This window comes from Prunus dulcis, chromosome 2 (genome assembly GCF_902201215.1).
Source record: "Prunus dulcis chromosome 2, ALMONDv2, whole genome shotgun sequence".
Lineage (NCBI taxonomy): Eukaryota > Viridiplantae > Streptophyta > Magnoliopsida > Rosales > Rosaceae > Prunus > Prunus dulcis.
Genome location: NC_047651.1, coordinates 12942434 through 12968221, shown reverse-complemented (window position 1 = coordinate 12968221; position 25788 = coordinate 12942434). Strand labels below are relative to the sequence as shown.

Below are 25788 nucleotides of genomic sequence, written 5' to 3'. Positions count from 1 at the left end.
CTGACCCTTTGGCATTTGAGGTTCGGCTCTCAGAACTGTGTGCTTTGCAATACTAACAACAGCATTCTCCAGTAAGTTTTTGATATGCCTTGCACTCATCTGTGTTCTGTTTTTGGTTGTTAAGGATTCTGTTTCAGGGGTGAAAGCTGGAGTAGCAGCTGGAATGCCAGTAGTGGCCTTCGTTATTGAAGAGACTTTGAGGACCCAAAATTGTGGGAAGCACTGGAAGAGATTGAGAGGAAGGCGGAGTAACAACAGTTGCAACTTGAAATGGCAATCACATAAGCTTTTCTATTTCTGTTCCTGTACTGCTTAGTCATTCGGACACCCCCAGTGGAATTTATTTGTTCGTTGTAAATTTTGAGATAATACGCTTAATTAGTGAAATTGAGGGCCATAACGAGAAAATTTTACAGATGTGAAATTGATTGTTTGGAATTGGCAAGCAGCAAGGTGGGATGAGATTATACTTAGTTGTAGGTCCTGGTGGTTAAAGTAAATTCACAATGTAAGTTTCCTGTAAAATTCGGGAATTTGATCATAATTAAGATCCTCGTGATAAACCATTCATTTAGTTCATGTATTTTTTTTTTTAAATACAAAGCGATTCTAAAAAAAGTATAATTAAACTTAATACCTTCAATTTATGAATAGATATTTTTAACCAGTTATGATACAATTCCCTTGCATTTAGTTTATGTATTTGGATGACAATATACAAAGAACATTTGTTAATCACAAATGGACAAAACAACTATACCATCCTTTCATTTTAAGCCCGTCCACAACCTTATCCAGAATCTAAGCACAAGGATATCTATCCACAATTATTCCATGCACAATTTTTTTTTTTTTTTTTCAAAAGTATTCCACACACAATTATTACATGCAATAATTCCACACAATCATCGTGGGATCAGTAGCCCAACGGACAGCACTTGGCGCTCTCCTAATTTATTATTAGGATTAATCGTTTTATTAGTTTTTAAATTTAGATTCGATTTGTATTTAAGTATCTCAATTTATCCCTGTACTATTTTTAAAAAATTAATATTTTGGAGGGCTAAATATTTATTCATGGATTACATTTAGCCCTATATATCCCAAATATAGCTACAAAATAATGCAAAACTCATCTCCAATCATGGGCAAAACAAAATTTTGGCCAAATTTAGCCATTTTGCCCTCCAACTGGGTCACATTTGGCCCAGCTTTAGGGTTCATGTGTGCTTTTGAAGAAGATAAATTATTAAGTGTGGGCAACAACACGAATCATCTCGTGCAAATGCATATCCAACAGCCAACAATAAAAATGATGACTTTATCGATATATTTTTAAAAGCCTTTTTAAATGTTTTCAATTCGTGTTGTTTAAGAAACATTTATTTAAAAAAATTATTGGTCATGACCATTGGAAGTCAGACTATTGAAACCCAATCTTTTTTTCTTTTTTTTTAAAAATGTGATCACCTTTTCAAATATTTTCAATTTGTAAAAAAATTATAAAAAATTACTGGTCATGATCGTTGGAGGTCAGACCATTGAAACTCATCCTTTTAAAAAATAATAATAAATAAATGTGTTCACCTTTTTAAATGTTTTCAAGTGTTGTTTAAAAAAAAATTATAAAAAATTATTGGTCATGGAATATTGTCTCTAAATAGTAGTTTAATTAAATTAAACAATACATAGTTGTGGAATGCATGAGTGTTGTACCATAGTTTTTCTCAAAATAATAAAATATAAAGGACCCTAAAATATTACCCTGCATGGCTGGAGATGAAAAAATTTAGCCCTATACTATCTTTAAAAAATTAATATTTTGGAGGGCTAAATATTTAGCCCTAGACGACATTTAGCCCTATAACTGAAGATAGCCTAAGGCATGAGTCTTGGCTCTAATATAGTAGTATTATTATAGTAGCAAGAAGTGTTTTCACCATTGAATAAGCATTAAATTAGACCCAATTGAGGTAAAGGATAAAGATTCCAAGTTCGATTTTCGTGTTAACAAATAATTCAGTTGGAAAAAATTCGGATTCTCTACTTATAACTTATAGTTTTGTACCGTAATACTTACTATATGCCACTGTATTTATAACTAAAACACTGTCTTATAATTTTGTTTCGTTTCAATTTGTAACATAACATTGCTTTATTTCATACGTTGACGTGTATTCATTATAAAGGACTTTGCATTAAAATTTTATTCAAGAATCGAAATTCAAAATAATTGTCCAAGGCCCTCTTGAACATAGAGTTAAAATAATGTTTGTCCAACTTTGACTGCTTCAAAAAGATTATTAAGCACTTAGCATCTTTTAATAATTGTTTAAGGGCAAGGCGCTCCTCATGGAACCTAATGACGTGCAAATTTGATGAGCTATTAACAACTTTCTTTGATTATTTCTCAACAACGACAATGTCATCGATTAATCAAAAAGCGTCTACGGACACAAGAAAAGTAATTAGCAGTAGCCTAATGTCTCATCAAATCCGAGGTCCCCGCCACGTCGTCATTATAAATTTTTTAATTTCTTGTGACTTTTTGGTTTTGGACTGGAGTGGGATAAAGAATGACTTGGTGCCGATTCTCATTATTATTTTTTCAAAAGTATTCCAAACAACCCTGATAATCCAACCGACAGCACTTGGTGCTCTCCTCAATTATTATAGCTTTTTACGCCAGCCATATGCGCACCTTCTTGTCTACAAATCCCTCACAACCTTCTCAAAGATACATTGCGTCCTCAATTTTGCTCTACTTTTCTAACCCAAACTAAGCATTCTGCTCTCTGTCTTGAGCAACACTGAAAGAAAATATGGCTGCAGAGTTTCTTACTTTTGGTGCTGAGGGAATTCTGACGAGGGTGGCTTCACTTGCAGAGCAAGAACTCAATCTTCTCTGGGGATTCAAAGGAGAGCTAACAACTCTACGAGACTCATTATTCAAGTTGGAAGCCATGCTAAGAGATGCACAACATTTACAAGTTCGGGGTGAGAGGGTGGAGATGTGGGTGAAGGATCTGGAAGGCATAGCTCATGAAGCTGATGATGTGTTGGATGAATATGAATACGAACTTCTCCGGCGGAAAGTGGAGATCCAAAACCAGATCAAGAAAAAGGTGCTCAACTTCTTTTCACGCCACAATCCCATTGCATTTCGTCGCAAAATGGCACATAAAATTAAAAACATCAATGCATCTTTGGCAAACCTGAAGAATGAGGCAGCTAGTATTGGACTGGTTGATAGGTCAACATTGGTCAATGCAACATCTCATGATATTGGAGGACTTGACAGGGAAACCGTCTCAAACTTTGATCAAGATGAAAAGTACATTGTTGGAAGGAAGGAGGTTGCGTCGGACATAGTTACAACCCTGATCAACTCTGGCAAGAACCAAGAGAATTGTCTTTCTGTTATGGCCATTGTGGGGATGGGAGGCTTGGGCAAGACAACTTTGGCTAAATCCGTATATAATAATCCTGAGATAGGTAGACACTTCGATCAAAAAATATGGGTATGTGTATCTACTCCTTTTGAAGTCAAAAAGATTTTAAGCGAGATCTTGGAATGTCTTAAACCAGAGAAAGCTGGGATAAAGGGTAAAGCAACAATATGTGAAAACCTGCAAGAAGATTTGAAAGGGAAGACATATCTTCTCGTGCTTGACGATGTTTGGAACGACGATCGTAACAAATGGGACGATTTGATGAGTTGCTTGTTGAATGCTACAAGCACTAAAGCAAGCAAAATCCTTGTCACTACTCGCAATGTGAGTGTTTCATCAATTGTACAAACACTTCCTACATGTGTTCTGGGAAAATTATCGGAGGATCAATGCTGGTGCATATTGAAGTATAAAGCGTTTCTAGATACGAGTGTTGTTTTGACTGAAGATCAAGAGAGAATCGGAAGGGAGATTGCCAAAACGTGTGCAGGTGTACCATTAGTGGCAAAGGTATGTGTTGAAGTACTTTTTGCATGCATTCTTCTTGTTCTTTTCTGTTCTTCATTTATAAACCTCTAACCCACAAGAGCTTGGTGGTACGCCGGAATGGTTGGGTGGGATTTTTGGTCGGGGAGGTTAGTTGGGGATGGATTGAGGATGGGCTTGGATGGGGTTGTGGCTGAAGGGTTTGGTTGGGGGTAGTGCCTGATTTTGTTGGGGTTTTTTTTCTTTAATCTAATTAGATTTAGGGGGTGTGATTGCAATAAATGAAACATGTGGCTCTAGCTGTTATTATCCTAAAATTCAGGGGTTCTAAGTGAAATTTCATGATTTATGCATGCATTAGTATTAGATCTATATCATTTTTTTTTCTTTTGTATATGGAACAAATATATTGAAATTTTATGGTAGCTTTATATTAATTATGTACTAAACTGACCTAATAGGAATACTGATTGCATATGCTGAGAATATATTAAGTGAGGGGTGCATGATGACTATTTTAAGGATCCGTTTTATAATGTTATTATTGTTAATTTACTTCATTATCATTTAATACAAATTCAAACTCATGTACACTAGGTTTTGGGAAATATGATGCGTTCTCAAGATATTGATGGATGGCGGTCAATTCTAGAAAGTAGAATATGGGATTTACCAGAAGGAGAAGAAAGAATCTTGTCAGTTTTGAAGTTGAGTTTTGATAAATTGAAATCACCATATTTGAAACAGTGTTTTGCATATTGCTCAATGTTTGTCAAAGATTTCAGAATTGAAAAGGATGACTTGATCCAACTTTGGATGGCTCAAGGATTGCTTTACCCTTCTCCTCCCAACAGACGTAATCTAGAGATGGAGGATATAGGAAATGAATATTTTAATATTCTATTGAACAACTCTTTCTTTCAAGACGTTGAAAAGGATTGGTATGGTAATATTACAAGTTGCAAAATGCACGACCTTGTGCATGATCTCGCAGAACTTGTGTCAAAAACGAAGAGTAATGACTCCAATGAGACTCGACATATGGCACATATTCCTACCTCAGTGCTACAAGGAGTTCTAGAAAGAGGTGCTCATAAATTGCGCTCACTTTTCTGGAATGTAGAAGTTCTTGGTGATTTCTTACCGAACTTTAGAGGTTTGCGTGTCTTAAATTTATATCTAGCTGATATTAAGGAGTTGCCAATTGCTATTGGAAAGTTGAAACACTTGAGGTATCTTGATGTTTCCTATACAAAGATCAAAGCACTCCCCAAATCCATTGGAAAGCTTTATAATCTACAAACATTAAGAATGGAAGGGGTCAACCTTGAAGAGCTTCCAAAAGAACTGCAAAATTTGATAAACTTGAGACATATTTATTTTTATCCGCATGGTATGAAATTTCCCGCAGGGATGGGGCGATTGACCAATCTCCGAACATTACAATATTTCACGGTGGGTAAGGAGACAGGTCGTGGAATAGAGGAGCTGGCTAGGTTAAACCTGTTAAAAGGCCTATTATGTATCAATAATCTAGAGCGCGTGAGGGATGGAGAAGAAGCCAAGAAAGCAAAATTAGTGAAGAAGACAAACATAAGCAAGTTAACGTTTCAGTGGGCAGAGGATAGGTCAAGCATAACCAATGATGAAGAGGTACTAGAAGGCCTTCAACCACACCCTAGTAAACTAGAATTGTTAGAATTTTTCAACTTCATGGGCGATAAATGTCCATCATGGATCATGAGTAGTTCGTTTCCTGTATTGAAAAGTTTAAAGATTTACAATGCTAGGAACCTAACTGAATGGCTAGAAAGTGGGATAGTGGTCTTCCCATGCCTCGAGGAGCTGGTTTTGAAGAATTGTGATAAATTGAGAAGTGCTCCTAGCCATTTCCCATCTCTCAAGACGTTGGAGATACATTCCATGGTTAGCGGCATGCCAATAGCAAACATAAGCAATAAGCTGACCACTCTTACTTCGCTCACAATAAGGAAGATAAGCGGACTTGTTTCTCTGCCAGAAGGGATGCTAAAAAACAACAAGAATCTTACATACTTGGGGATAGGAGATTGTCAAGAGCTAACTCGTATTGCTTCTCCTGATGTAGTTTGCTCTTGCGCACTTCTTGAGTCAGTGCGTATTTCCAATTGTCCTATTCTTGCTTATTTGCCGGATGGGCTACTCACAACATCTCTTAAGAAACTGGTTGTACAAAATTGCAATGGTATACAGTTGCTTCCAGTTACACAGGCCCTCCCATCCCTCTGCAAATTAGAGATTACAGGCTGTCAGGAGTTGTCAAGTCTACCGAGTGGGTTAGATTATTATATCTCTCTTCAGGAGTTGGCAATATCAAATTGTGATATGCTAACATCCGTTTTGATTCACAGCCCCCCATCACTCCGGAAGTTGTCTATATTTTGTTGCAACAGGAAACCAGAGTCTGTTCCAAGTTTACTCGACTTCACATGCCTTCGTGAATTGATAATTGCAGATTCCCCCGGATTGACAAGTTTGCCAATAAGGCTAGAATCCTGTTCTTCTCTTGAGGTGTTGAAAATAAGCAAGTTGCCGAATGTAGAATCTATTCCAAGTTTAGACAACCTCACAAACCTCCATGAATTGAAGATATTTTGTTGCGATGGATTGAAAAGTCTACCCAATGGGTTAGCAATAACATCCTGCCTCACCCACTTGAAGACATTGGAAATCGGTGGCTTTTGGAAGGAGCTTGATTCATTCCCTGCTTTTCAGGTTACATCACAACTTGAAACATTGAAGTTATGGGGTTGGCCTAAGCTCAAGTCTCTGCCCGAACAAATTCAACACTTGACTTCTCTAACATGTCTCCAAGTGCAATGCTTTGACGGAACGGAGGCTCTTCCAGAGTGGTTGAGAAACCTTACATCTCTTGAGTACTTGGATATATGTTGTTGCGAGAATATGATGTATCTACCTACACTAGAAGCTATGCAATGTCTCACCAAATTAAAATACATATTCATTTTGGATTGTCCCCTTCTAAAAGAGAGATGCAACAAGGAGAACGGCTCAGAGTGGCCCAAGATTTCTCATATTCCACTAGAGGGTATGTTTTTCCTTTTCCTTTTATTGTTTTTGGCTCTTAAATCAATTGTACATTTAACTTAATTATTTGTTATGTTTCTTTTTTCTTCTTTTTTTCATAACATACAGTGAATGTTATGACATAATGATCCTAATTCTTTCCCCGTTACGACATAATGATTTCTAATATTTATGTTTAAATCTCTAGTTGACTACATACAGTTGTAGCTACCAGATTCAATAGTCTGAGAAAATATCATCCTGAAATGCGAAATAGTTGAAAGTGGTGTGAATTGTTGTTGAGAAAATGATCCTCAACTCAAGTTAGTGAGTGACTCTGCTTCTAAAGGTATCATTCTTTTTTCATTCTCTAAAAAGAATAAAACTCTTTTCTCCCATATATCACATTTTCTTTTCCTCTGGCATTCAACTCAAGTCATTTCTTTTTCCCTTGAGACAAGTGTTGGTGTGGAGAGTTGATTGAAGAAAAGGTGTCCCTTCCCTACAGCCTACAGCCTGCAGCCTACAGCCTACAGGTGTGGAATTCATATTATTATGTCGTTGTATAGCCTCTGTTGTTCTTTTTTCTCATAAGTTTACTCTCTGTCTATGATGTTGCTTCTGCAGGTAGGGTCTATCGTTATTTTGGCATAATTTCGAGGTGGGTTTTTTATTTGTTACCTGAAGGAGCGTTTTTTATAATGGGAACAAACAGAGTCCAGGTACTTTCCACCAGATGGTTTTCTGTTTTGAAGATGATGCTCAGATATTATATTAGGGTGCAGTAATTCATGAGAACTGCTTTTTTTGTTTTTGTTTTTCTTTCAATTTATTAGTTAATTCTAGATCCTCTCCCTTTCTAACAGCTTTATAGGATTGATTCTGTCTAGAAAAAGTAAGGTTGTTGGTTGCTTTTGTGTTGTGAAGGTATTCAAAAATAGCTTAATCTGTTTCATTTTCTCTTATCCAATGAGATTAGATTGGCATCTGAACAAGTAGAACCTGTTAAGGACCTCCACAAGTTGCACCAATGGATTGAAAATCAAGGCTTGATACAGACTGCAGGGACAAATGCTCCAAGGCCAAATGGTGGAGCTCTTGAATTTTTTTGAATTTGTTGTTGTTGGAGATGAATGTGATGGAGCGAAACCATTTCCTGACCCTTTCGCATTTGAGGTTCGGCTCTCAGAACTGTGTGCTTTGCAATACTAACAACAGCATTCTCCAGTAAGTTTTTGATATGCCTTGCACTCATCTGTGTTCTGTTTTTGGTTGTTAAGGATTCTGTTTCAGGGGTGAAAGCTGGAGTAGCAGCTGGAATGCCAGTAGTGGCCTTCGTTATTGAAGAGACTTTGAGGACCCAAAATTGTGGGAAGCACTGGAAGAGATTGAGAGGAAGGCGGAGTAACAACAGTTGCAACTTGAAATGGCAATCACATAAGCTTTTCTATTTCTGTTCCTGTACTGCTTAGTCATTCGGACACCCCCAGTGGAATTTATTTGTTCGTTGTAAATTTTGAGATAATACGCTTAATTAGTGAAATTGAGGGCCATAACGAGAAAATTTTTCAAATGTGAAATTGATTGTTTGGAATTGGCAAGCAGCAAGGTGGGATGGGATTATATTTAGTTGCAGGTCCTGGTGGTTAAAGTAAATTCACAATGTAAGTTTCTTGTAAAATTCAGGAATTTGATAATAATTAAGATCCTCGTGATAAACCGCTCATTTAGTTCATGTATATATATTTTTTTTAATACAAAGCGATTCTAAAAAAAGTGTAATTAAACTTAATACCTTCAATTTATGAATAAATATTTTTAACCAGTTATGATACAATTCCCTTGCATTTAGTTTATGTATTTGGGTGACATATATACAAAGACCATTTGTTAATCACAAATGGACAAAACAACTATACCATCCTTTCATTTGAAGGGCTAAATATTTAGTTCTAGATTACATTTAGCCCTATATATCCCAAATATAACTACAAAATAATACAAAACTCATCTCCAATCATGGGCTAAACAAAATTTTGGCCAAATTTAGCCATTTTGCCCTCCAACTGGGTCACATTTGGCCCAGCTTTAGGGTTCATGTGTGTGCTTTTGAAGAAGATAAATTATTAAGTGTCGGCAACAACACGAATCATCTCGTGCGAATGCATATCCAACAGCCAACAATAAAAGCAATGACTTCATCGATATATTTTTAAAAGCCTTTTTAAATGTTTTCAATTCGTGTTGTTTAAGAAACATTATTTTAAAAAAATTATTGGTCATAACCATTGGAAGTCAGATTATTGAAACCCAACCTTTTAAAAAAAAAAAAAATGTGATCACCTTTTCAAATATTTTCAATTTGTAAAAAAATTATAAAAAATTACTGGTCGTGATAGTTAGAGGTCAGACCATTGAAACTCATCCTTTTAAAAAATAATAATAAATAAATGTGGTCACCTTTTTAAATGTTTTCAAGTGTTGTTTAAAAAAAAATTATAAAAAATTATTGGTCATGGAATATTGTCTCTAAATAGTAGTTTAATTAAATTAAACAATACATAGTTGTGGAATGTATGAGTGTTGTACCATAGTTTTTCTCAAAATAATAAAATATAAAGGACCCTAAAATATTACCCTGCATGGCTGGAGATGAAAAATTTTAGCCCTATACTATCTTTAAAAAATTAATATTTTGGATGGCTAAATATTTAGCCCTAGACGACATTTAGCCCTATAACTGAAGATGGCCTAAGGCATGAGTTTTGGCTCTAATATAGTAGTTTTATTATAGTAGCAAGAAGTGTTTTCACCATTGAATAAGCATTAAATTAGACCCAATTGAGGTAAAGGATTAAGATTTCAAGTTCGATTTTCGTGTTAACAAATAATTCAGTTGGAAAAAATTCGGATTCTCTACTTATAACTTATAGTTTTGTACCGTAATACTTACTATATGCCACTGTATTTATAACTAAAACACTGTCTTATAATTTTGTTTCGTTTCAATTTGTAACAAAACATTGCTTTATTTCATACGGTGACGGTGAATTCTAGAAAGTAGAATATGGGATTTATCGGAAGGAGAAGAAAGAATCTTGTCGGTTTTGAAGTTGAGTTTTGATGAATTGAAATCACCATCTTTAAAACAATATTTTGCATATTGCTCATTGTTTGTCAAAGATTTTCAAATTGAAAAGAATGACTTGATCAACCTTTGGATGGCTCAAGGATTGCTTTACCCTTCTCCTCCCAACAGACGTAATCTAGAGATGGAGGATATAGGAAATGAATATTTTAATATTCTATAGCACAACTCTTTCTTTCAAGATGTTAAAAAGTATGATGATGGTAGAATTATAATGTGCAAGATGCACGACCTTGTGCATGATCTCGCAGAACATGTGTCAAAACTGAAGAGCAATAACTCCAATGAGACTCGACATATGACACATATTCCTACCTCAGTGCTGCAAAGAGTTCCAGAAAGAAGTGCTCATAAATTACGCTCACTTTTCTTGGATGTTGAAGGTCTTGGTGATATCTTATCGAACTTTAGAGGTTTGCGTGTCTTAAACTTATCTAAAGCTGATATTGAGGAGTTGCCCATTTCAATTGAAATGTTGAAACACTTGAGGTATTTGGATGTTTCCAATACAAAGATCAAGGCATTACCCAAATCCATTGGAAAGCTTTATAATCTACAAACACTATGACTGTACATGGCTAAGCTCGAAGAGTATCCAAAGGAACTGCAAGATTTGATAAACTTGAGACATGTTTATTTTTATCAGGATATTGGTAGGAAATTTCCAGCTGGGATAGGGCGTTTGACTAATCTCCGAACATTAAAATTTTTTGTTGTGGGTAAGGAGACAGGTCGTGGAATAGAGGAGTTGGCTGGCTTAAACCTGTTAAAAGGCCAATTATCTATCTATAACCTAGAGCACGTGAGAGATGGAGAAGAAGCCAAGAAAGCAAAATTAGTGGATATGTTGAATTATAAGTGCTTAAGTTGATTTCAGGATTAAGAGTTCTGTTTTTCTGCTCATTTGTATTTCTTTATACTTAGTCCAGGTGTCATAGCTTGATTGGTTTGATAGTGAATGCCTGAGATTGCTTTGATGAATTGCATCCAGTTGGTACTATGCTAACGGTTATATTCTTCTCACACCAGGAGTGTGTTATTGTACTAATCACTGAGCTAATGAGAATGTTCTCTCTACTACACGTATAGTAGAGCAGACTTGGATTTCATCAGTTCTTCATACATTCTCTTCTCTCTTCTCTCTTCTCTCAAAATCTCATACTCAGATCCTAAAACTCTAACATGGCCTCAGAGCTAGTTTGATTATCTAAAAGCTGGGCGTTGTTCTGTGAAGAAATTCGATCGAGGTGAGCTCATTCTAAGCTCATGAAGCTGACTGAGCTCGATTAAGGGTCGAATCTGAAAACATCTTGTTTCAGGTGAATCTGAAATTCGTAATGGCTGGATCTGGAAGTTCATAGGCTAGAATCCCTATTTTATGAGGTGAGAACTATGAATTTTGGAGGATTAAGATGGTAACCATATTCAGATCATATGGTTTATGGGGTTTGGTAGAGAATGGTTTTTTAATCCCAGATTCACAAACGAAGAAGGAATCTAAGGATTGTTCAGAAGAAGAAATTGATGAGAAAACGGTTGCGATTCTCATGAAGGATGCGAAGGCCTTGGGTATCATTCAAAATGCTGTTTCTGATCAGATTTTTCCCAGAATTGCAAATGCTGACTCTGCAAAGATGGCTTGGAATCTGCTATATTCAGAATATCATGGTGGAGAGCATGTTAGATCGGTAAAGCTTCAAAATCTTAGACGTGAATTTGAATACACTAGGATGCGTGATAGTGAAACCTTATCTGAATATCTTACTAGACTAACTGAATTGATTAACCAAATGAAAACATTTGGTGAAGTTCTGTCAAACGAGAGGCAGGTTCAGAAGGTGTTAATTAGTCTAAGTAAGAAGTATGACCCTATATGCATTGTGATTGAAAACACAAAGACACTAGAAACTGTGGATTTGCAAGAAGTAATTGCAATTTTGAAGAGTCAGGAGCAAAGGCTTGAAATGCATAGTGTTGATACAGCTGAGAAGGCATTTGCCTCATTCACTGTGAATGCAAAGGGTCAGAACAAAAACACTTCTCAATCTGGTTCATCTAAGTCACAGAAAAGCTGGAATTCTAAAGGGAAGTCATGGGAGGCAAAAGACAAGTCACAGCAGAATAATTATTCTGCACAGAACCACACTTCAACTCAGTTCTCAAATCAGGAAAACACAAAGCCTCAATGCAAGGTGTGTTCAAAGCATCACTTTGGTGAGTGCAGGTATAAGGGAAAACCAAAATGCTATAACTGTGACAGATTTGGACATCTTGCTAGAGACTGTACAGTGAGCAAAAATGTGCAGAAGGCTAATTGTGTAAATCAAATGGAGGTAACAGGAAACCTGTTTTATGCAAATTGCTCAACCACTGAGATCAAAGCCAATGAATGGTATATTGATAGTGGCTGCAGCAATCATATGACAGGAAATTTAGAATTACTGGTTGATGTGAGAACTAATGTAGCTGGGAGAGTACAAATGCCAACTGGTGCACTAGTGAGTGTAGCTGGTATTGGTTCACTGAGTATTGATACAGCAAAGGGCAGGAAATACATCAGAGAAGTAATGTACCTGCCAGGATTGAAAGAAAATCTGCTAAGTGTTGGGCAGATGGATGAACATGGGTACTGTCTGGTGTTTGGAGAAGGAATGTGCAGGGTATTTGATAGCCCATCCATGGATTATCTCATCACAAAGGTGGAAATGAAGAGTAACAGATGCTATCCTGTCTCTTTTCTAGCTGAAAAACAGTTACTAATGAAGACTAGTTTTCTTCAATCCCCATGGATTTGGCACAAGAGACTTGGTCATCTGAATTTTGGAGGATTGAAGCAGCTAAGGGATAAAGAAATGGTACATGGTTTACCACAATTGGAAGAACAAAGTGGTGTGTGTGAAGGGTGCCAATTTGGAAAACAGCACAGAAATGTTTTTCCAAAAGATCAAGCTCAAAGAGCAAGCAAAGTACTAGAGCTAGTACATGTGGATCTCTGTGGTCCCATGAGAAATGAGTCTGTTGCAAGGAACAGATATTTCATGCTGATTATAGATGATTTCACAAGAATGATTTGGGTATACTTCTTGAGAAACAAGTCAGAAGCCTTCTATTGTTTCAAGAAGTTCAAGTCCATGACTGAATTACAAACTGGACACAAGGTGCAGTGCATAAGAAGTGACAGGGGTGGAGAGTTTCTGTCTACTGATTTTTTGGAGTTCTGTGAAGCTAATGGCATTCAAAGGCAGCTTACAATGGCCTATACTCCTCAGCAGAATGGAGTAGTTGAGAGGAAGAATAGAACTGTCATTGAGATGGCAAAATCAATGTTACATGAGAAGGGAATGCCTTATTTCCTATGGACAGAAGCTGTGCATACAGCTGTCTATTTGCTGAACAGATGTCCTACCAAAGCTCTCAACAACATTACTCCATTCGAAGCATATAGTGGAAGGAAGCCTGGAATTGCACACTTGAAAGTGTTTGGTTCTCTGTGTTATGTTCATGTGCCAACTGAATTGAGACACAAGCTGGAACCTAAGAGTACAAAGGGAGTGTTTGTGGGATATGCAACTTGTGAAAAAGGATATAGAGTTTTTGATCCTGTTTCTAACAAGCTTTTACTGTCAAGGGATGTGACATTTGATGAAGAAAATGCTTGGCATTGGACAGACAAAAATGGTTCAGTTATGACAACATACTCAATTGAAAACCAAGTAGACTTGGATTTGAAATCTGACAGTTCTAATGAGAACTCTACTGGTACACCTCAAACTTTGGATATGCAAGAGAGCACTTCATCAACTCCAGGTGATATAAGCAGTGAAGAAAGGAGAACTCAAGCTTATGATCACACCCCTCTAAAATGGAGAAGGCTAGATGATGTTCTAGCTCAGTGTAACTTGTGTATCATGGAACCAGAAAAATATGCTGATGCTGCTCAGGATGAATCTTGGCTTAAGGCTATGGAAGATGAACTGCAGATGATTGAAAAGAATGAAACATGGGAATTGGTAGATAGACCAACTGAAAAACCAGTGATTGGAGTTAAGTGGGTGTACAAGACAAAGCTGAATTTGGATGGCTCTGTGCAAAAGAATAAAGCAAGATTAGTGGCTAAGGGGTATGCTCAGAAGCCTGGACTGGATTATAATGAGACTTATGCACCTGTAGCCAGATTGGACACCATTAGAACACTTATTGCTCTAGCAGCTAAAAAGGGTTGGAAATTGTTCCAGCTTGATGTGAAATCTGCTTTCCTTAATGGTGTGTTGCAAGAGGAAGTTTATGTCAATCAGCCTGAAGGTTTTGTAATTAAAGGCAAAGAAGACAAGGTTTATCGTCTGCATAAAGCTCTTTATGGTCTGAAGCAAGCCCCAAGGGCTTGGTATGGAAAGATGACAACTACTTCACTCAATGTGGTTTTGTGAAAAGCTTAAGTGAAGCAACCTTGTATACCAAAGTGAGGGGAGATAAGGAGATTCTAATTGTGTCTATCTATGTAGATGACATAGTGTACACAGGGAGCAGTCAAGCATTGTTGGCTGAATTCAAAGAAGACATGATGGCTAAGTATGAGATGACTGATTTGGGCTTACTTCATCATTTCCTTGGCATGGGAGTTGTTCAGACAGAGTCTAGTATATTTCTACATCAAAAGAAATATGCTAGCACCTTGTTGAGCAAGTTTGGTTTGACTGAGTGCAAATCTGTGACAACACCTCTTGTTGCCACTGAGAAACTAGCTAAGGATGATGGGAGTGGAGCTGCAAATGAAGAACAATACAGAAGCATTGTTGGTAGCTTGCTGTACTTAACTGCTACAAGACCAGACATTATGTATGCCTCAAGTTTGCTAGCTAGATTCATGCACTGTCCTACAAATAGACACTATGGAACAGCTAAAAGAGTTTTGAGATACATCAAAGGAACTCTGGACTATGGTCTTGAATATGTGAAAGGCAAAAGTTCAATTCTAATTGGCTACTGTGACAGTGATTGGGGAGGATCAGTTGGTGATTGCAAGAGCACATCAGGGTATGCTTTTAGTTTTGGAAGTGGGGTATTTTCTTGGGCCTCAGTGAAACAGAACTGTGTTGCACTGTCTACTACAGAAGCTGAGTACATCAGTGCAGCTGAAGCTACTACTCAAGCTATTTGGCTTCGATTTGTGCTAGAGGATTTTGGAGAGCTTCAAACTGAAGCTACTCCATTGCATTGTGATAATATCTCAGCAATTGCAATCACTAAAAACCCTGTATTCCACCAGAAGACAAAGCATATTGACAGGAGGTATCACTTCATCAAGGATGCATTGCAAGAAGGAGTAATCAATCTGGAATATTGTCCCACAAATGAACAATTGGCTGACATTTTTACCAAATCTCTGGCCAAAGACAGATTCAATTATCTCAGAGGCATGCTTGGAGTGAAATCACCTCAAGACTTAAATGGGAGTGTTGAATTATAAGTGCTTAAGTTGATTTCAGGATTAAGAGTTCTGTTTTTCTGCTCATTTGTATTTCTTTATACTTAGTCCAGGTGTCTTAGCTTGATTGGTTAGATAGTGAATGGCTGAGATTGCTTTGATGAATTGCATCCAGCTGGTACTGTGCTAACGGTTATATTCTTCATCAGTTCTTCATACATTCTCTTCTCTCTTCTCTCAAAATCTCATACTCAGATCCTAAAACTCTAACAAAACGTACGCAATTTAAAGTTTGCATGGGAGCAGGACAGGTCAAGCATCATCAATGATGAAGAGGTACTAGAAGGCCTTCAACCACACCCTAGTAAACTAGAAGCTTTAAGTTTTTCCAACTTCATGTCCATCATGGATCATGAGTAGTTCGTTTCCTGCATTGAAAAGGTTATCTATTTCTAATGCCAGGAACCTAACTGAATAGTCGGAAAGTGGGATAGTGGTGTTTCCTTGCCTCGAGAAGCTGCATTTGTGGAATTGTGATAAATTGAGAAGTGCTCCCAGCCATTTTCCATCTCTCAAGGAGTTGGTCATAGATTCCATGGGCAGCTGCATGCCAATAGCAAACATAAGCAATAAGCTGACCACTCTTACTTGGCTCACAATAAAGAAGATAAGCGGACTTATTTCTCTACCAGAAGGGATGCTAAAAAACAACAAGAATCTTGCATACTTGGAGATAGAAGATTGTCAGGAGCTAACTCATATTGCTCTTGATGTAGTTGGCTCTTGTACATTTCTTGAGTCGGTACGTATTTCCAAGTGTCCTATTCTTGCTTATTTGCCTGATGGGCTACTCACAACATCTCTTAAGAACCTGACGGTACAAGATTGCAATAGTCTATAGTTGATTTCTGTTACACATGGCCTCTCATCCCTCTGCAAATTAAAGATTACACGCTGTCCGGAGTTATCAAGTCTACCAAGTGGGTTAGATTATTGTACCTCTCTTCAGAAGTTGGCAATATCGAATTGGGACATGCTAACATCCGCTTTGATTCATAGCCTCTCATCCCTCCGAAAGTTGTCTATATCTGGTTGCAACAGGAGTCCAGAGTCTGTTCCAAGTTTACTTGGCTTCACATGCCTTCGTGAATTGATAATTGCAGATTCCCCCGGATTCACAAGTCTGCCAATAGGGCTAGAATGCTGTTCTTCTCTTGAGGTGTTGACAATAAGCAAGTTGCCGAATGTAGAATATATTCCAAGTTTAGACAACCTCACAAACCTCCATGAATTGGAGATATTTTGTTGCGATGGATTGAAAAGTCTACCCATTGGGTTAGCAATAACATCCTACCTCACCCACTTGAAGACATTGGAAATCGGTGGCTTTTGGAAAGAGCTCGATTCATTCCCTGCTTTCAGGTTACATCAAATACTTGCATATATGGGGTTGGCCTAAGCTCAAGTCTTTGCCCGAACAAATTCAACACTTGACTTCTCTAAGATCTCTCGAAGTGCAATGCTTTGACGGAATGGAGACTCTTCCAGAGTGGTTGAGAAACCTTACATCTCTTAAGTACCTGGATATACGTCGTTGCAAGAATATGATGTATCTACCTACACTAGAAGCTATGCAATGTCTCACCAAATTAAAATGCATATTCATTTTGGATTGTCCCCTTCTAAAAGAGAGATGCAACAAGGAGAACGGCTCAGAGTGGCCCAAGATTTCTCATATTCCACTAGAGGTATGTTTTTCCTTTTCCTTTTATTGTTTTTGGCTCTTAAATCAATTGTACATTTAACTTAATTATTTGTTATGTTTCTTTTTTCTTCTTTTTTTCATAACATACAGTGAATGTTATGACATAATGATCCTAATTCTTTCCCCGTTACGACATAATGATTTCTAATGTTTATGTTTAAATCTCTAGTTGACTACTTACGGTGGTAGCTGCCAAATTCAATATAGTCTGAGAAAGCATCATCCTGAAATGAGAAATAGTTGAAAGTGGTGTGAATTGTTGTTGAGAAAATGATTCAACTCAAGTGAGTGACTCTGCTTCTAAAGGTATCATTCTTTTTTCTTTCTCTAAAAAGAATAAAACTCTTTTCTCCCATATATATGTCACATTTTCTTTTCCTCTGGCATTCAACTCAAGTCAGTTGCTTTTTTCCTTGAGACAGGTGTGGAGAGTTGATTGAAGCTATATATGCTACACATCATCACCATTGAAGAAAAGATGTCCATTCCCTACAGCCAACAGCCTACAGGTGTGGAATTAATATTATTATAATTAGTACAAGCAACTCCCTAGCCTCTGTTGTTCCTTTTTCTCATGAGTTGACTCCCTGTCTATGATGTTGCTTCTGCAGGCAATATTTATTAGGGTACAGTAATTCATGAGAACTACTTTTTCTGTTTTTTGTTTTGATTTTTTCAAATTATTAGTTGATTCTATATCCTCTCCCTCAGCTTTATAGGATTGATTCTTGTGGAAAAAGTGAGTAAGGTTATTGGTTGCTCTTGTGTTGTGAAGGTATTCAAAAGCACTCCAATTTCTACAGATATATATTCCATTATGTATATTTAAATCTTAAGAAAAACGAGTGCACAGATTTGGTTTCTCTTTAGGCTTGCAATTATAGAATAACTTTTACGTATGTGAAATTCAGGTCTGATCAAAGAGACAAACTTCCGGTCTGAAATCTACAAAGCCTAGCAGGTGTGGAATTTTGTATCAGTAATGAAAACATAAACATTCATTATATTTATTGTGTTTTAATTTTCCAGATTCTGATGTTGGACTGTTGATTCTTAGATATTCCAGGGACTGATGGGGTAAATACAACACAAGCCACCGACTCAAATGATCACAAAATCAAGACAGAAGTCAAAGGCTGCTGGTTTAATATTTCATAAAAAGTTGAATATCCAGAAATGGCCCTCAAATTTTGTGTCCCAATCAGAAGTGATTGTAGTTGGAATATTTGGTAATTTCTATTGGTGTCCAGAGAAAACTATAAATTTATTCACACTTAGCATGGGTGTCCCAAGAGCGATGGATTTTGGGTGCAAACGTGAGCTCACTAACATTTGAAGCACCAAGCCCAGCAACCGAGTGCAACTTAGCCTATTGCTCCACGCTAGCCCAACCACACCACACCACACCACCCCCTTTCCTTTTTTTCGTTTTTATTATGATTTCAAATTTATGTAACATATGATCATCCTGTTAAAAATTTCGTGTTTTAGCATGTTCAACTCAAGTGTACTGCTATGCAACAAAATCAGAAGCCTTTTCTATTTATTTTATAAATGTTGAAGCTTGGAAATGTTACTATTGTTGAAGCTTGGAAACATTTATCCCACATTGAAAATCCACACTCTTATAAAGGTGTTTATAAACAAAGTACTATGATGATTGGGTAATTATTGTTAACATTGGAGAGTTGGGCTAATGGGCTTAGGGTTTAGGCTCGGTTTTGGATTTAGCTTTGATGAATAATAATTATATTAACCAAAGGCTTGAGCATTGGGCCTTGGGGCTTTGAGAAGATTTAATTAAGACACGCAATAAGTTATTTTTTCGTTTTTGCAAATACTGAATATCTAATAGCTAGAATAAAATACACAAGATTTCCAATGTACAAAATAAGGCATACTTTTTACTTTGCATTTTGGAGAAGAAGCACATTCAAGTTTGTCAGAGATGAAGGGTCCACTGCTGGATCCTTGATTTATAGATATTTGAATCTTAGGAGATAGACTTTCATTGAACTTCAAGTACTGAGAAGGGATGAAATTTTGTCTTTAGGACATTGCCAATATGCAAGCCTCTATCTAGTAATAAAGTTAGTGTTCTTTATCTTTCCGTGTTATTCTATTCTGCAATTTGTATAATCTGTTATTGTATAAACACATTGCTTATTGTATTAATACAATAATTATATAATATAAGCTATTTACTGATTTTTTCTAACAACTATCAATCACAGATCATTGTATTTGCTTCTCTTTTCCACTCATTGATTACTTGTTTTACTTGTTTTAAGTTAGAAAATTTGTGACATTTTAGATTAATCACAATTTGTTAAGGGACTTTGCATGGGCCTATAAGAAAGTAGAATTTGGGCTACTTCCTCGTTGAAATGGAACTTCAACTTGAACTTCCTTCAAATTCTAGTACTTGGTACTTTTCATTTTTGTTACACCCTTAAATTAAGTTTTATTTTTTCTCTAAGCACTCACCAAACAGTGTAATTTTCCCCCTTTTTTTCTCCAAAAAGAAAGTGATCTATTTTAAGATATATCTATCTGAGAGTTTTGTGAAATTGCATGAACTTGGTTGATATAATAACAACATTGCACAAATCATTACCAACTCAAAAGGACGTGGAGTGGCCTAGTGGTTTGCCCTCCCCTTTATCATCCAGCTGGCCTAGGTTAAAAAACTAATAATAATTAGCAACTCTTATTTTCCTAACCTAAATGGCATGCTTACATTGGACCTAAAGTAGTGTTCCTTTCTTTTTCTTGTTCTTTGTTAATCTGATGATGTGGTACGGTTCTTTTCTCTAATTTCAAACAAAAACGTGGACTTAACTCTATGAACACTACATATTCACCTTTGAAGTTGCCCAAAAGGCACCTTATTTAACAATCAATTCTTAATCATCACAAACGTTCGGTCATCTTTAATTGATTATCAGTTAGGTATGGACAACTTCATATATTTATCTCTCCATCACCAACTCCCTGCCCCCAACAAACCATCCTATCTATAGCTGGGTTCTCTCATTGTCTATAGGCATAATACTTTACCAATACCGCACCATGTTTTCACCATTTACTAATCACTTTTAAGTATAGTGAAGAACTACTAATTCTTGTATTTTTATATAGAAAAAAAAAAAACTACTATTTGATAAAAAAGAAGAAGTAATGCAGTGTATTTTAATAAAGAAAGTTTAATTAATGATTTTTTTTAAAAGTATTAATAAATCATGAAAGAAAAGAAAATATTAAATAATTTTGATTAATGTGATTGTCCACCTTATCTGCCATATCATGTGGTATGAGAATGTGGTATACAAATATGACAAAAGTAGCATTATTCTTGATAAAAAAATATAAAAGAAGAAAATTAATTCCTTTAAATGTGCAATACGTGTTGCATTGTATTGTTAACTTTTAATTTGTAACATTAAAAAAAAAAAAAAAATCTTACATGTGAACTACACCGTGACTAAAATGGCGAGAAAATATGAAAGTGTATAGCATTTAGCTTCAGCGGCAGATTACTTATTCTCTCACATCTTCCGCAAGAGTTTTATTTTTTTTGTTTTCATCCCCTTTGAATTAGTAGTTAAGTTAGTAGTTGGTGAATACGTGCCTCTGTTTGAATTTTGAACCACACAATAGTTTTCTTAATAAATCCAATCTTTTATAATAATTAAAAAACCCATTTTTCTATTAGACTGATCTCTCTCTCTCACTCGGCATAAAAATACGCATGCATCATACGTGGAATGATAATATTCCACATGCACATGTTACCTAACATCTCGGAAAATTCCAAAAGCCACATAAAATAAAAAAAAAATAATGTCGAAATCCCTGGGATTAATAATTACGTGGATTAATGTCTTCTAGTGCTTAATCTGTTCTTTGGCAATATTGTAGAGTCCATTTTCATATTGTTTGTGTCTACGGATTCTGAGTTTTTGTATTTAGTCACACCAGAGAAATAATTTAAGCCACTAATTAATTGGCTAAAAATATAAAAACCCACATAAAGTTTGGCTAATAGAGCTCTCTTGGGGGGTACATACGTAGCTTTTTTATTGCTAGCGCTTTTGCAACTTTGGTCAAAATAATCTGCACAAAGCATGTCTGGCTTTGCTGCTACACTTCAAAAGCTGAAAGCGCATGCCTTACTTTATAATTGCTATAGGGAGCTTTTTCAAAAAGAATTTGTGTTGAGGAGAGGAGTGAAAGTCTAGAAGAGAATGTTAGAGAAAAAGTTGCTAGCATTCCTCAATTACAGAAGGTGAAACATGATTAAAGTTGATGGACACCATTAAAGAAGCTTGCAATGCACATGTGGTGTTCTCGAGCTTCAAGCCCGTGACTAGAGTACAAAGAAAAATGCATGCATGTAAGATTATGAGAAAGACTCAAATTATTGTAGGTTCCAGAGGAGCTTGAAGTGGAGTATATGATGTTAATTAGGAATTAATTTTAGAATTAATGTTTTAATTCACATATATTTTTTAATAGGAGATTCACAATTTGACGAAAACAGCAAGAAAATATGATAGATCAGATGAATCCATCTGGAAGTCACTCAACTTTCAGCGCCGAATTATTGAGAAGCAGATGGTCATCATTAAAATTTAAAAAGGTCTTTCTTTTTTATGATTTTTTTTGGGAGGAGCTTTGGATCTTGCATCCAGGACAATAAACAGTAACTACTCATTTGTGCGTCAACTATTCATTGAGATCTCAATGATAATATGATAAATGAATCTTGCTCCTCTTTCCATGGGGTTCCTACTTTTATTAGTTATGATACATTTTTACTTTCCAATCATTTCGTTTTCATTCCATTCATCTTCTCCTTTTTCTATTTTTATTATATGTTTAATTGTAATGGTGTCTAAATTTGTACTCGATTTTTATTTAGGTCATTTAATTCGTTTTTTTTTGTTTCTGCTGTCCTCCAACTCACAGGTGTTTCAATTTCGTCATTCCGTCAGTTTTTCTTCCACTAATATGGATCCGAATTGACGATTTTACTCCTCAAATAGGCGAAAAATTTAACGAAGTGAAAAAATTATAACGTGCAAGAATTGAAAAACGACATAAACTGAAAAACAAGTTGAAAAACCAAAACAAAACTTGCGTATAAACTCAAGAACCATTATAATAAATATGATCTTCAAAAGACAGCCATCAACTTAGTTATTGCATTTAAACAAAAAAGTATCTTATATATTAGACGTGTCCTATCACGTCTTTACTTCAGGCGCAAGGCTTTTACTTCAACTAACACATGCTTCCAATCCATTCATTTCAACGGTCCAAATCAGCGATTCCAATTCTCTGGTCTCATCACATTATTTATATATATGGTCCATGATGATCTTGATAAACTACAGGACCACCCTAGTGCCATCACATCTGGTCTGATATATATGAATACGACCTAAACCAACCAATCCCATGAAGCTGACTTAGACCAACTAGTCAACACAACAAAAAACAAAATGCACGAATATATAACAAAAAATACTTAACTCATTACGCGTAAAGAGCCAAGAAATGTCACGGTGCATTTCTCCAATTGGTCATGATCAGGCCTCGGTATCAAATTTATAGGTGAAGCTTCATTTTCCCTTATGGAAATTTCACTAGTCCAAAACATGAAATGTCAGCCACCGGATTAGAGGACCATTTCAATGATAAGGTAGGGCTACTCAATTGATGGGGTCGTTTGTCTTCGTCAACATAGCCATTTCTATTAGTTAACTAAGAGGCATCCTCTGCCACCACCAGCTAATTTTCCTTCTAAATATGAAAAAAATTCACATGGATGGTTGGAAATTTGTGATTTGCAGAAATTTGGACACTTGCAGCACTTAAATTCCCATGGTTTGTATTCTACTAAAAGTTGTACATTTTATTCTTTTTTTATTCTTTTTCTTTTCTATTCTACCTTTATTTTACATGAATTTCTTTTTATTTTACTTTTATATATATATATAATTTTTCTTTATATTTAATTTTCCAACTTGCACTCCATTGTTTAGGCAAAATTATATGGTCCACAACATAGTCTAAAATATCGATAATATCGAGGAAATATCGAGGATATTTCGATTTTTTCGAATCACGGATATTTCGGAACATATCCATGTACATATCGTATAAATATCGACAATATCGACGATAATATCGGAAAATATCGATGTAGATAATTTCGCTCACATTTCAGCAATATTTTGTCAAAATATCGGTGTAATATCGCTAAAATATCGAAAATATCGATGTGAAGGAAAAAAAAAGTTTTTTAAAAAAAAAAGGGAAAAAGGGGAGAAAAAAGCACAAAGGGGATATGAACCCCTCCCATTTTACTCCTCCAACACCTTAAACACCATATCACTTATGTTTTGTGATAATATGCTAAAATATTTATATTTATATGGGTGGTATGTTAACAATTACATGCAAAACTATTTTGGGGATTTATCATTTGATGACTACTCTTCACAATACACTTATTCTACACATAGAGATGATGAAGATAGTGAAAAATTTGAACCTCGTAGGAACTCTATGTGGTACTAAGTCACTCATGTATCTTACCATGCAATGTATAAAGTGTAAAATATTATAGTAAATCATTATATATAAATGATTACGGTGTATTTAATCTTTTTTCATTAATTATTACATATTTTTTACACTCATAGTGTTTGCCCGCTTGCTGTATAATCAACTTAAAATTAGTTAAATCCATCATGCAATGCATTTCCTTCTAATTTTTTGTGATAAACTCATAGATAATTGACTAAATAAACATTCTCCAAAGTTTCAATGAAAATTTCCAAGTTTTTCTTACAATTTCCGTGGTTTTTATTCAATTTTTATCGATATCGATAATATCTCGATATTTCCATCGAAATTTCCATATTTTTGGACTACCGATATTTCCGATATCATCGATATTTTAGACCTTGGTCTCCACAAAAACAATAAAATACAGAGATGGCTAAGGTGACCACAAAGAAACAAAAAACAAAGAAAGAATTAATAGACTGAACAAAATCCTCATATACTCAACACTAGAGATCAAATTAAAATCACAACATGACTTGCCAAAAAAAACATGTTTGGTGGCTCGGAAAATTCAACCATACAAGTGCAAACAAAAGTTATAACAAGAAGTAAACCTTGCAGTCATATCAATCAATAATGGTTAAAAAGTATTTAAAAAGCAAAAAAGGAGTGTAAGTGGAGAAAGAAGAAAACTTTAATGTAGGGTAAGGATAGAATAGGAAAGAGAAAGAACAAAAATAACAAAATTGATTAAAAAGTATTAAAAATAAAAAATAGTGTAAGTGGAGAAAATATAAACGGGAAAATCAACTCCCTTTCACAAATTACTTGGAATAATTTGAAATAATATTCCATTATGCTTTTGTACTTCACTAAAAGGCCCTTTTTAATGATCGGTGAAAAGGCCCTTAAAAAAAAGTTTGGATAATGAAATTTAGATTAGCAGCAAAACAATAAACGTACAAGTTAATACTTTTTATTTTTATTTTTATTTTATATATACAGGAGATATTAGGTGAGGATGAATCAAACTAAGACCAAATTATGAATTAAAAACAAAACTTCGTATGTTCAATGTACTAACATATTTTTAACCATTTAAACTAAAAGCCAAACTAACCCCATCAAAACCAATTTGACTAACATTGGCAGGAAAATCCATTAAATACTTTTGGCCTCCCAAGGAAAAAAAAAAAGGGTACTACTTCCTCCATCCCTGCAAGGAGATACTCCTCCTTCCTGCAAATTACAGTTTGACACAAAACTAATTCATCAAAAAAATAAAAATAAAAACTTATGCACATATGTCACACTGTTATTAGTAAGAATATAAAAACTTCTATTTACTACTTACATGATAAAGAGAGAAGTTTTTCCAAAACGCAATCTTTGGATCCCAAACCCCCTTAAAAAATGAAAAGACAAAAACTGAAGATTTTCATCATCTTATGCACAAAAATAAGGGGGAAAAGGAATCTATATATCCAACTTGGCATTATATATTTCATCTTCTTATATAAGGTGATATTTTTAAAAATAAATTCCACTATATATTCCTGACAATCCCAGGAGTACTTTCACAATTGTTTGGATACATATCAATGCTCAATCGCAAATTAATAAATAAGCATATCCAAATTCTAGACACATATATGCTTTTCCCTGCCAAGATCTAGATTGAACTGAGCCATACATAACAATGCGCACCAGCCTATACATATGATTGCTTTTCTTACTGGACAGAACGGGACAAAAGTTATCAGAAATGGTATCAAACTTCGTTGTGCGCTTTAGAGATTTTCCACTGATAAAGATAGAGCTTAGATTAGATAAAATTTTCAGACACAGCCCCTTTGTGGCTTTATTT

General features: G+C 35.5%; 2 protein-coding genes and 3 long non-coding RNA genes across 8 annotated transcripts; all 5 read left to right on the top strand.

The window, feature by feature from the left end:
- Nucleotides 1–579, top strand: LOC117617949. The gene is made up of 2 exons (XR_004584460.1): nt 1–71; nt 138–579. It is a non-coding gene; the product is annotated as an uncharacterized LOC117617949 (long non-coding RNA).
- A 2084-nt stretch (nt 580–2663) lies between these two features.
- On the top strand, nt 2664–4169 carry LOC117618665 (putative disease resistance protein RGA3). The gene is made up of 2 exons (XM_034348336.1): nt 2664–4042; nt 4089–4169. Exon 1 carries the CDS (start codon nt 2823–2825, stop codon nt 4029–4031), a length of 1209 nt encoding a protein of 402 aa, XP_034204227.1. The 5' UTR covers nt 2664–2822; the 3' UTR covers nt 4032–4042; nt 4089–4169.
- A 381-nt stretch (nt 4170–4550) lies between these two features.
- LOC117618157 (putative disease resistance protein RGA3) lies at nt 4551–6834 on the top strand. Its single transcript, XM_034347767.1, has 2 exons — nt 4551–6692; nt 6793–6834. Exons 1-2 carry the CDS (start codon nt 4551–4553, stop codon nt 6832–6834), a joined length of 2184 nt encoding a protein of 727 aa, XP_034203658.1.
- Nucleotides 6835–7031: 197 nt separating this feature from the next.
- On the top strand, nt 7032–8734 carry LOC117618664. Of its 4 annotated transcripts, none has more exons than XR_004584481.1 (5): nt 7032–7353; nt 7466–7540; nt 7632–7726; nt 7984–8180; nt 8285–8734. It is a non-coding gene; the product is annotated as an uncharacterized LOC117618664 (long non-coding RNA). The 4 variants fall into 4 exon arrangements; XR_004584483.1 differs by having other exon boundaries at nt 7461–7540; XR_004584484.1 differs by having other exon boundaries at nt 7441–7540.
- Nucleotides 8735–17331: 8597 nt separating this feature from the next.
- LOC117619200 lies at nt 17332–18918 on the top strand. The gene is made up of 5 exons (XR_004584537.1): nt 17332–17648; nt 17765–17851; nt 18054–18117; nt 18254–18303; nt 18400–18918. It is a non-coding gene; the product is annotated as an uncharacterized LOC117619200 (long non-coding RNA).
- The last annotated feature ends 6870 nt before the right edge of the window (nt 18919–25788 follow it).

Bases quoted from the DNA above. Each gene is read 5' to 3' on its own strand.
- LOC117618157 (XM_034347767.1), top strand. From the start codon at position 4,551: ATGCGTTCTCAAGATATTGATGGATGGCGGTCAATTCTAGAAAGTAGA. The intron at 6,693-6,792 runs GTTACATCACAA...CATGTCTCCAAG, and splicing joins ATTCATTCCCTGCTTTTCAG to TGCAATGCTTTGACGGAACG.
- LOC117618665 (XM_034348336.1), top strand. From the start codon at position 2,823: ATGGCTGCAGAGTTTCTTACTTTTGGTGCTGAGGGAATTCTGACGAGG.